Below are 12,531 nucleotides of genomic sequence, written 5' to 3'. Positions count from 1 at the left end.
TTTAAATGGGCTTAAGGTATAAAGCTCAGTAGCCTATTAGAGATAAATAAAATTATGGTTAAAAGTATACAAATTATTTAAAAGTATTTATAAAAATTAATGTATTGCATATATATAATTATAAAAATTATGTATAAAATATATAGGTTCGGTTCGGTTTTTTCTTCAGTTTTCTTTTAGTAAAACCAAAACCAAATCAAATATTATAGGTTTTTAAAAAATTAAAACCAAACCCAAGTAACTATCTATTTATTTAATCGGTTTGATTCGATTTTTTATTTGGATCAATTTTTAACCAAACCATGAACACAGTTATGCTTTAGTACAAGGTAATCTTCGGGATTGTAGTGTTGGGATAAACAACTAAACTCCACTTGGCACATTACCATGAGATTCAACATGTCTGTGTGCCACTACATTGTGGGAGTATTTACGGTCATCGAAGCTCAAAGGCTGTATATGCGTATTCAAAGCTACGGGTAAAGCTCGTAAACCGGGTGTGATATTATCTGCTTTGTGCCAAGCCAACACAATTTTCCCCCAAAGGCCTCACATCATTAAGAGTATCCAACACCTTATAAGTAGCTTATTTTCATTTTCAGCTACCAATGTGATATTTTGTTCACACACCCAACATGTAGAACTGAGTTTTGCGAGTCCTGTGTTGGTTGTCTATTGAACATTTGTTTTTAGTATCTTTGGTTTGTGATATTAGTAGATACTATGTGCCATGTGATGAATATTTGGTTAATTCTCATAATCATAGTACAAAGAAGGCTGCTTAATTTTCGGTCATAAAAATTTAAACCACCTCTCTAATTAAAGAATTATAGAGACTTCTCATCTACCTATGCACATACACATATAATTTGGGCCAGTTGAATCAATGTTGAGGAGTTGTTTCCCAAGTAATATTCATATTATAACTAGTAGCGAAATATATCTTCTGTGTATATGTCCTCTAGATAATGAAAAGGTGAAAAATTCATACCATTTTAATAAAACTACACGAGGCAGTGATTTACATCACAAACGGAATGGGCAGGATGATATATATTAATAAGACACATTTATTCATCACCAAATGGTGGAATACATTGGATACATTAACCGTATAGCTCCAATTTATTTTCTTGGGGCTACCTAATAGATCTACTTAAACATTAGATGTGAGTAAAACAAATTCCCCTTTTAATTAAGTTACTCGGGGAGTTTGTACGACAAAGTCCAACACATTAACAAAAAGACGAACTCGATCACATCTAAAATCTTCTGTCACTGGAGAACCATTCAACACATTTGGAATATTAGTTAATCTTGGATTTTCCTTTTGGATTATTTCCCTTGCAAGTTTAGCTGGTACACCAAGAAGTTCTGGCCATGTGTCCTTTGTCACTCGTACAATGTACATATAATAAGAAAGACAGACATTAATTATGATGAAAAGAATTAGAAAGCATAATCATAATTATAAATAAGCATCATCAGAAAAGATGAGTTACGCTATAGGTCCTCGTAGAAAAGTTTCACTACTATTGCCAACTTCTAATTAAATTCATTAATATTTGACTTAGTCGATCCCAATAATCGTTATTAAATTACATGTAGTTATTCAAATTACAAAGGAAACAATATATCAATTAATAATTGATTATTGATGGACTAAAGTACTACAAATCTCATTTTTATTATTAGAACAAAAAACATATTTATTTGAATGCACTAACAATAATGGTATTACATAAAATGGATATAATGTAATAATTAAATATGCAAGAATGGAACCAAACCTGGGCAACCAGACTGAGAAACATCAAGTTGAAAGGCATCGATTTCCAAATTTCGAGCAGTGAGAGGTTGAAAGACTGTTCATAGAATAATTTACATAAGTTCCTTTTTATAAAAAAAAAAATACAAATAAATGTGAATAAAAAGTATAAAATTAAATGTCGGAATTAGTGAAGAGGAAAATCAGCGCTAACGTACATGATGCTAGAAGCAAGAAAGCAACCACGACAGTTAACTTCTCCATAGTCATTGGCTAACTTTTTCTAATTGCTTTGAAGAATTGAAATTAAGCAAACCAAGTTGTGATGATAATGTGTTAGATTCATTTGTAGAGGGGTATTTATAGGAGAGTTGTTGCCTCATACATGCATGAAAACCACCTGTTTTTCTCACGAGCAGCCATAGTAGACTAATTTAATGCTTAAGATAAGCTTGATGAGTTGTCCATACGACTCACTCTTTATTATTATTTTTTTGTTGAGTTTTGTGTCAATTAATATTGTTACAGTACGTAATTGATTGTTTTATGATTTCCATATAGATATATAAAAAACAACACCTTGGAACTAAATGATTCCATGTGGATATGGCAGTACTAATTTAATCATCGATGTTAAGACGTAACTATGGAAGCGGCTCCCTCCAGTATAGCTAGTGTCCAATTTGTTCAGTGCAATGCTAATCTTATTACATGTCCACTTTCAGATCTAATGGGTATAACTGAGTAATTTCGTCACCAATCAACGTGACTGATCTCCTTTAATTTCCCTATCATTTACAGATTCACTAGCTGAAGTAAATACTATATCACTTTAAACACGACACACTGGCTAGCAAGGAGAATGTCGATTAGAGTAAGCCCAACACTTCTTACGTGTGGGCAGTATCTTTTATTGTTTTGTTAGTCCTTTCCATTTATGATCTTTTGAACACTTTCCATTTGCGAGTCTTGTATCGGTTGTCTATTGAACATTTGATTGTAGTGTCTTTAGCCGGTGATCAATAATGTTAGTGGATAATATGTGCCTTGTAATGAATAGTTGGTTGATATATAACATGATTATGGAAATGCTCTTGATCGTGTAAAAAAAGACTGCCTGATTTTCTTTGTAAATATAATCGATTAGACTAGCAAAGTAGTAGTATTTGACTAAACTTATAAATCGGTGAAACTGGCTTATTAATGTCTTTTATCTTTTTTCTTTCTTAGCGCCGGCAAGACCCTCAAGTTGGGTTGTACCACTGTTTTTACGAAGAAACTTTCTATATGATCTCAAACTTTAAACATGCATGTTCTGACCGTATATTAGAGATCAAGTCCTCCCTTTAAAATAAAAGAATTGAAACAACTCTCTAATTAAAGAATTACCGAGTCTTCTCATCCACACACCTACACATATAATTTGGGGGCAGTTCAATCTAATTTTGGGAGTTGTTTCAAAATATTCACATTCCTAGTAGCCGGAGATATCTTGTGTATATATATATATATATATATATATATATGTTCTCTAGAGAATGAAAAGGTAAATAATAACTATGCTTTAATCCAAATAATTGAAAGATTGACAAAAAAAAAAAAATCAAACAAAATAAAATGAAGTGATACATCTAAAAGAGACGGGGCAGAATGATCATTATCAGTATTAAAAGCCACACTTATTTATTACCAAATAGTATATTACATTTATGGAGCATTAACCATACGGCTCCAATTTATTTCTTGTGGGCTAGTAGACATACTTAAAAACACGATGCGAGTAATTTTTTTCCCTTAACCAACCCGGGGAGTTTGTACAACAAAGTCCAGCACATTAACAAAAAGACGAACTCGATTACATCTTAAATCTTTCGTCACGGGAGAACCATTTAGTACCTTTGGTACATTAGTTAGTCTCCGATTTTCCTTCTGAATTATTTTCCTAGCAAACCTTGCTGGTACTCCAAGAAGTTCTGGCCATGCATCTTTCTTCACCCCTATGATTTATACATATAAGATGAAAACAATAAGAAACATTATGCACAAACTTAGGTAATAATACTATATAGGTATTAAAAAGCAGTAGATGAAGAGTTTTAAAAACCAAACCTGGGCAACTCGATTGAGCCGTGAGAGGTTGAATAAAGACTGTTCATAGAATAATTTACATTAATTAGTTTTGTTTGAATAAGTAGAAAAAAATTGTGAAAAAAATACTGCCAAAAAGACCCGAATTTCCAATATGAATCCCGTCAGAACATCATTAGAATGTGGGATTTCTAGCTGAAAGTTTTCGATGAGTCAATTTCAGTTTTGACGGGTCCCATCGGAAATTCGCCTTTTTTTAAAAGTGAAGGTATAAAAATAAATGTGGGAATTAATGAGAGGAATAAGGGCTAACTTGATGAAAGAAGCAAGAAAGCAAACACGAGAGTTAACTTCTCCATTGTATTTTATCTAAATTTCTCGTTTTGAATAGTTAAATTCATTTGGTTTTATGTGGATATTTATAGGAGAGTTAGTGACTTACATGAAATGCCTGTTTCTCTAAGCAACCATAGCACAATAATATAATGTTCAAGATAAGTTTGATTAATGGCCTACTAGGCTATTAATTATTTTCTTTTACTTGTTGACTTTTTGTATAAATTTATCTTGTAGTACTGCTTCACTAGAAAAATTGTATGATCGTTGAATGTTTTACAATATTCCTTGTAGATCGATTTAGAAGAGAAAAACTCGGTATCAGCAAATGTTCATCGAATAACACTAGAAATTATAGTACAAACTTTTTTTTTGAGTGATTTAGCATGAATTTTTGTTTTTTTGTTCAAACTATGTGTGGGGGAATATTTGGAAAAAGACATGGCACATTTTTCTAATTGGTTTTCAAGTTTGAACTTTGATTATCAACCTAAAAGTCCAAAAACGAAAATACAAAAACAAAAGAAGTGGCCCTAATCGTTCTAATTAATTCTAGTAGTACAATTTTTCTTTGACACTTTATATAGAACAAGTTTGGTTAAATTTAAGCATCGTTTCAATTTCATAGGACCCATATTAACATTTTAATAGTATCTGACTACGAATAACTAGTTACCTAGTGGATAAGCTAAGGTGTACTGAGTCATACGTAATTAAGTAATTGTGATATTATCATACATATCAAGTTCTATAACGTTGGTCATAATTTCCAATTATGTTTTGAGTTTGATTTTGTATGTTATGTATTTCCTCCATCTCATTTTACTTGTTCAGTTTGTAATTTGTAGTTCCCTTAATAATGCACTACTTATATAGTTATTTCATTAAGTTACCCTTATTAAATATGATGTATTGTTAATTTTGCATACCTTAACATTTTGAGTTCCACCAGCTTCCATTATGATGTTTTGAACACATTCCTAAAGTTATGCTCTAGTTACAAGTTAATCTTTAGGATTGTAGAATCGATTTTGCGAGTCTTGCATCGGCGGTTTATTTATTCAATATTGGGTTTGATTGTAGCTTCTTTAATTTGTAATTGATAATGTTAGGCTTCATTTGTTTTTATTAAAATTAAAGTGTTTGAATCTGAATATACATCTAAATATTAAGTTGTTGTTTATAGATCTAAACACTGAGTGAATATGACTGTTTGATTTTTTAAGCATCTGAATGGTATAAATTATTTGTACATAACATGAATAGATATAAAATTCAAATAAAATATCAATTAAACATTACATTTAAAAATTGTTAGAAAAAATTTAATATAAACAAAGCAAAATTATTATTTGATAAGAAAAGTATTTAATTATATAAATTTCATACAATTATATCTCATAATATAACTTAGAGAATCTTAAGTAGATTACACGATAACTACGGAAAGTAGTGGAAAATATGGCTACTTGTGGGGTTAAAGTAATAATAAAGCTAATTTTTTTTAGTATGCACTAGGGATGGGCGTTCGGGTCATCGGATTGGATATGAAATTTTCGGTTTTCGAATTGAAGAAATTACAATCCAAATCCAATCCAATTAAGTTCGGATTGGATTGGATATTTTAAGTTCGGTTTGGATATTTCGGATTTTCAGATTTGACTCTTGAGACTTAAGGAAAACTTATTATGAACGAAATTCATGTGTTAGTTTCACAGAGGTAATTAGTTTCAGAGAGGTAAATCTAAATCTTAATTGTTCAGTAAAAAAAAACCTTCCCATTCAAATTAGGATTAACAAATCCAAGTCATGTCCAACATAATAAATCCATACCAAATAAAAGCATTCTGGAAAAGTGGAAATGAACAAAATAAAATCTATGAAAATGAATAAAATAAATTCTAAGTAGTTATCTGGAAAAATAACAGCGAACTATGCTGTGATCACACTAACGTGAGACTTCTGAGACATGAGAAGTAAGAAAACCCTATATTGTATTTGCTTTAGTAGAGAATTGTATATTGGACTTAATAGTTTAATAGGTAGGACCTTAGATACTAATCCATTGAACCTTTAGAAACTAGACTTATTAGTACTGGGTACATATGATATAGGTAGGGAAAGATATAAGGTATAAAATTTTCGGATATCCAAAAATTCGTAATACTAAATCTATATCCAATCCGAAATAAATAAATTTTAAAAATAAAATCCAAAATTCAATCCATAATCCAAATATTCAAACCAAATATTTAAAAAATTTGAATTTTGATTTGGATTTTGAGTTGGTCCAAACTGTGCTCACCCCTTGTATGCACTCATCGCTAATGCAAATTATGAGTAAAAAGAGTAACAATAATGAACTAATAATTGGACAATGGAGTATAGGGTTTCAAACAAATATTTGAAAATATTTATTTATAACATTAAAAAAAAATTGAACTTTAATGAATCAAGCAAGCAGTAAAAATATTGTGACTAAACAAAATACCAAAATAACCTATTGATACTTGGACCAAAAAAAAAAAAGGAAGAGAGGAGCGTGTATTGCAGTTAGAGCTCACATCTGAATAGCTTTAAGACTCTTACACAGATCTGACCGAATCAGGCACGCTAAGATTCAATAAGTGGTAAAATTTTAATTAAAATAAATGTATTTAATGGACTGAAATCTGAATGATTCAGACTTAAATCTCCAGAGTGGATAGTATGTGCATCGCAATGAATATTTGGTTCATGATTATGAGAATGCTCTTGGTCCAAAGAAGACTTTGTCCTACAACCGAAATAGAAAGGGCAATTCGCAGAATTGCCCTTCTTTTGGGATGGTCTTTAAATTTTACCCCTCATATTTGCGATCTTTAAATTTTACCCCTCATAATTGTCGTTTTTAAGTTTAGTCCTTAGCTTGGATATTTGAAGTTTTGGGTTCGAACCCCCGCTCAGGCATAAAATAAAAAATAATTTCGCAAGGCAGGACTGGAGGGAGTGTATGCCCCCTCCGACATAACTTCCTTAAGGAAAAATTAAAGTTATGCCGGAGGGGGCATAACTTTTCCTCAAGGCATAGTTTAATTATGTCTTATGGGACAAAACTTTTTCTTAAGGAACTGTGCCTTATGAGGCAGACTTCTAATTAAGGCATAACCAAAAATATGTCTCATAAGGCACAAATTTTTCTTAAGGCAAACTTTTAGTTATATCTTAAGGAAAAATTCCGCCTTATGGGACATACTTTTAAATGTGTTAGGTTCATTTGGTTAAATGGGGATAGTTATAGGCAGTTAGTGCCTCAATCACATGAGCTACTTGTTCATCTAAGCAAATCATATTGCCCGCTAATTTAATGTTGAAGATAAGCTTGATGAGTTGCCGACTATGTTTTTTATTTGTTGATATTTTGCACCCGTTGACGTTCACAAAATTTTTTTTTAGAAGTTGAATGTTCTGCAAAATTAATTTTCAACGGACGAAGGTTTTATAATTGCAACTCACATTTTTTAATAGTGCGTCAACATTAAGGCGGCTGAATTATGAATGGTTCATAGAGTGTTATAAATTCCCAAATCATTATATAGTGAATTGATTTAAAGGGAATACATTAGACATTGATTATTCATATAGAGGGCCTCAACTAGTTTTTGATCGAGAATACTTATCGTTATAGTTGTTGTGGAATGTTTTACAAAATCATTATTTATCTTGTTTACATTATTTTTCAGCCTATAAAATGTTTATCAAGTCAATAAATTAATTATACATTTGATGGTAACCCAAAATAGCACGGGATCGGAGAACCCAAAATAGCACGGGATCGGAGACAACTCATTCCCCCTATGCTGTAAATGTCATAAGATATGAATTTTTCCAAGTAATAATTGCAAATCATATATATATATATATATATATATATATATATATATATATATATATATATATATATATATATACGCGCGCACACAGAAAGAAGAAGGTCATTAAGAACAAATGTTAAGAGAAAGAGATGAACACTGTAACAAGATTCATGACTGGAAAGAGACATGATAAGAGAATATCTAGGAGTGAGGAAGTACCGAGTAGGATTGTTTAAACATAAAAATCACATTAAATTTCCAATGAGTTCTTTGATCAAGAGTTAGATAAAAATTTATTTAATAAATGGAAAAGACTCAAATATGTCATTCAACTATCAGAAATTGCTTATTTATGTCACTCGTCAATTGTTTAGCTCATTTATGCCATCGAACTATAGGAAATAACTCATTTATGCCACTCATCAATAGTTTGACTCATTTATGTCATCACCTGTTATTAAAATGATTCATCCATGACATATTTCATTAAAGTTGGTTTTACAATACCATATATGACACGTGGCCTCCAACTAGATTATCGCTTTGGGTGGGTAAGGTGGATGGGTCGGATTTTTATTAATTTGGTATCTAAAATCAGACTAATTTAATTAAACGACATAGACATCTAATTGGAGGCCACATGTCATACCTGGTATTATAAAACTGACGTTAATGAAAAAAGGCATGGACGAGTCATTTTGATAACGGGCGATGGCATAAATGAGTCAAACTATTGATGAGTGACATAAATGATTCATTTTTGCTATAATTCGATGACATAAATGAGTCATTTCCTATAGTTCGATGATATAAATGAGCGAAACTAGTGACGAGTGGCATAAATAAACCATTTTCGATAGTTGGATGATATATTTGAGCTTTTTCCATTTAATAAATTACTAGAAGCCTTAGGAAGAGAAATAGAAGATGGAATGAGAGACAGTCTAAAATTGTCAATAGGACATAGAATACAACATATAATGGATATACTACAAGAAATATGTAGTCATATTTAAATACAAAAATAATTAAAACAAAATGAAATGAAATTTTGTAAAAGCATGGTATGCACTATTCAGAGTTATGACAAAGATAATCATAGAAAGAAAAAACATAGAAAGTATAGAACTCAATATAATAGAAATTATCCTCAATATAACAGAAAGAAAGACATGTAAGAAAATATAAGACCGAGAGAAATTATAAAAAATAGACTAGAATGTTTTACTTGTGGAAGTATAGAACATCTAGCAAATACATGTTCAAAAAGAATAAATAATAAGACAAGAAATTCACAGTTAATTGAAGATTTTCAGGAAACTTTAATAAATGTAGACAAGTACGTGTTTGATACTGAAAGTATATATTCCATAGTAAGTGTAAACACCGAAGAAAAACTCAAAACAGACACATCAGACTCAGAAACAGAGAACTAATTAATGAAATAGGATTAGAAAAATTAAATTTAAAATCAATTCAAGTTGGTAATTTAACAAATATTTTTGAAAACCGTAATCATTAATTCGAAAGGAATAAAGGGTTAGATAGTAATGCATGTTTCTTTTGTAAATAGTACCCTAGTAGAGAAAAAAGAGTTAAATGTAAGAATTGTTAAAGGATGTATAATGTGTATAGAAAAAGAATTAAAAACAAAAATAAACAAAGAATAAAAACATAAGAAAATAGAAGGTCCTACTATTAACCTAAGGATAATAACATTAGAAACAAGAACAAATGAATTAGAGACTAGCCTATATAAATTAGAAAAGGGAAACAAAGAAAGGAGGATAGTGAAGATGAAGAAATAAGTCTATCTAATATACAACCAATAATTAGACCATTAAAAATAATACCAAAAAATTTTCATGAAGAACTAATGAGCGTAAAAGACAATGAGGCATTGGGATGTAATGAGGATAAATAATTAGGAACAATAAAGATACTTGCGAGAATTAAAATAGATGATTATGAAATAGAGACTTTAGCTTTAGTAGATTCAGGATGCACAAAATGTATAATAAATAAAAGGATAGTTCCACTAAATCTATTTAAAATCCTAGAAAAACTAGTTACGGCAATGCAAATGGATGGAACTCATAACATATATAGACACTATGTTAATAAAGCATACATTAGCTTTATAAATATATGTTCAGAATTTTACAAACTAATCTATAAAATGGATAAAATATGAGTAAGTGACTTAAATATAAATGTGGATTTTGTCATAGGATTAGACTTTATGTAAAATAGTAATGAAAGTTGTATGATTACAAGAGATCGAGTAATTTTCTTAAAATATATTACTCATACACCAGTACAAGCTCTTAAGACTGAAACTAGAATCCGACATAAGAAAATCCAGATAACAGACTAAATAAACCTGCAAAAGAAAGAAGATAGTTGTAGTGAAGACTATCAAGAAAATAATACATGTTGTAAAAGAAAGATAGAAACAAAGAATTTAATTCTAGAAGATGAAGATCTAATATAAAAAAAAATTATACTTTAATAAATATAGAAATAAAATTATATAATTTTAAAACAAGAATAAAAAGAATAGGAGTAAATAAAAATCAAAAGGATCTAGATAATATAATACAAATATTGAATGAGATAGAAGTTATGAAAAACCTTTAAAATATTGGGAAAACAACAAAATGTATGTAGATTAGACATAATAAATTCAAAATATGTAATTAAAACAATCTCAATAGAAGCTACTAACCAAGACTTAGAAGACTTTAAAATCCAAATAAAAGAATTACTGAACCTAAGAGTAATAAGAAGATCTACCTCTAAACATAAATCTGCAACATTTATGGTAAAAACTTATAGTGAGATAGTGAGAGAAAAAGTTAGAATGATAATAAATTATAAAAGACTTAATGATAATAGTAGAACTGATGGATATAAATTACTAGATAAAACAGAGTTGATAAATAGGGTACAAGGCAAGAAAATATTTTGTAAATTTGATTGTAAATCAAGGTACTGGCAGGTACGAATGCATGAAGAAAGTATAGAATGGACTGCATTTATCTGTCCTGAAGGACATTTTGAATGGTTAGTAATGCCATTTGGATTGAAGACAACTCCACCAATTTTTCACCGAAAATAGATAGAATATTTGAATAATACAAAAGGTTTGTATTAGAATATGTAGATAACATATTAGTATTTAGTAGAGATATTAAAGAACACCTAGGACAACTACAAACGGTATTTAGACTGTTTATGGAAAATAGAATAATAATTAGTAAGAAAAAGATGAAACTATGTAAAGATTATATTAATTTTCTAGGAGTAGTATTGGGAGATGGGAGATAAAATTACAACCCCTTATAGCTAAAAAAGATTTAGAAATTCCAGACAAGTTAGATAATGTTACAGAATTACAAAAATTTCTAGGAATAGTAAATTATGCTGGAAACTTGATGAAAGACTTAGGAAAAATAGAACGACCATTATATTCACAAGCATGATTTAATGGTCAAAAACACTTTAACACTGAAGACACTAAACTAGTACAAAAAATTAAAGAAAAAATAAAAAAAATCCCTAACCTAAATATGCCAGTAGAAATAGACCATTTAATCATAGAAACAGATGGTAGTTTCGAGGGATGAGGAGTAGTATTAAAAGCAATACCAAATAAATATAATATTAACAGTGAAGAAAAATATATGTGCTTATCAAAGTGGTAAGTACAAAGAAAAAGGTATCATGAGTAGTATAGATGCATAAATTTTAGTTGTACTATACGGATTAAATATTTTTAGACTATATATCTTAAACAAATCAGAAATATTAGTTAGAACAGACTGTGAAGTTATAGTTAAATTCTATCAAAAGATAAATGATAAACATAGTAGTAGAAGGAGATGGCTAAACTTTGTAGATACTATTTCAATTTATAACTTAAAGTTTGAACATATAAAAAGAAAAAATAATAATTTAGCAGACCAATTAAGTAGATTAAAGATCACTGTTAACTAATAACATGATTTCTCATTTGACAGCATGAGACCAACAAGTTCACAAACAACAAACATGGGAAAAGGCATACAAGCCTTAACCCCAGACACTTACGGTACAAGTTAATCTTCATTTCAGACCTATATCTTCATTAGGAAGTAATGCCCTAGAGAGAATAAAATTTGGAACTAAACATAATTTAATATTCTTTCCACCAACAAACATGACTTTTAGAAAATTACCAGAATGCATAATAGATAGATAACATACAAGTTTGGTAGACAATTTATAGATATCACATAACCAAAAAGATTCTAAAGATTTTGTAGCCACCCTAAACGCACTTTGTCAATATTTTACAGATTAGAATCTAGACAAAAAATTTAGATATTATGCCGTAGGTCATGGCAGGACTAATGATATTTTCCAAACTTAGCCAGAAGTCATAGACTCTATTAAAGATATACAAAAACCTCTATTTAAAGTATTTAATGATTTTATTGAGGC

At 29.8% G+C, this 12,531-nt stretch overlaps 1 protein-coding gene across 1 annotated transcript; it reads right to left on the bottom strand.

The window, feature by feature from the left end:
* Positions 1–3,282: 3,282 nt before the first annotated feature.
* On the bottom strand, positions 3,283–4,297 carry LOC132605349 (trypsin inhibitor 1-like). The gene is made up of 3 exons (XM_060318523.1): positions 4,170–4,297; positions 3,878–3,916; positions 3,283–3,765 (listed from the first exon to the last, which is right to left on the bottom strand). Exons 1-3 carry the CDS (start codon positions 4,213–4,215, stop codon positions 3,563–3,565), a joined length of 288 nt encoding a protein of 95 aa, XP_060174506.1. The 5' UTR covers positions 4,216–4,297; the 3' UTR covers positions 3,283–3,562.
* Between the last annotated feature and the right edge of the window lie 8,234 nt (positions 4,298–12,531).

The sequence above is a fragment of the Lycium barbarum genome, chromosome 8 (assembly GCF_019175385.1).
Source record: "Lycium barbarum isolate Lr01 chromosome 8, ASM1917538v2, whole genome shotgun sequence".
NCBI lineage: Eukaryota > Viridiplantae > Streptophyta > Magnoliopsida > Solanales > Solanaceae > Lycium > Lycium barbarum.
This window is presented reverse-complemented; position numbering and strand designations above follow the sequence as displayed.

Excerpts from the sequence above, each read along its gene's own strand:
- LOC132605349 (XM_060318523.1), bottom strand. The coding sequence starts at position 4,215 with ATGGAGAAGTTAACTCTCGTGTTTGCTTTCTTGCTTCTTTCATCAA. Across the intron at positions 3,917-4,169 it reads TTTCTTGCTTCTTTCATCAA|TCTTTATTCAACCTCTCACG; the intron begins GTTAGCCCTTAT and ends TTCTATGAACAG. Across the intron at positions 3,766-3,877 it reads GGCTCAATCGAGTTGCCCAG|GGGTGAAGAAAGATGCATGG; the intron begins GTTTGGTTTTTA and ends TATAAATCATAG.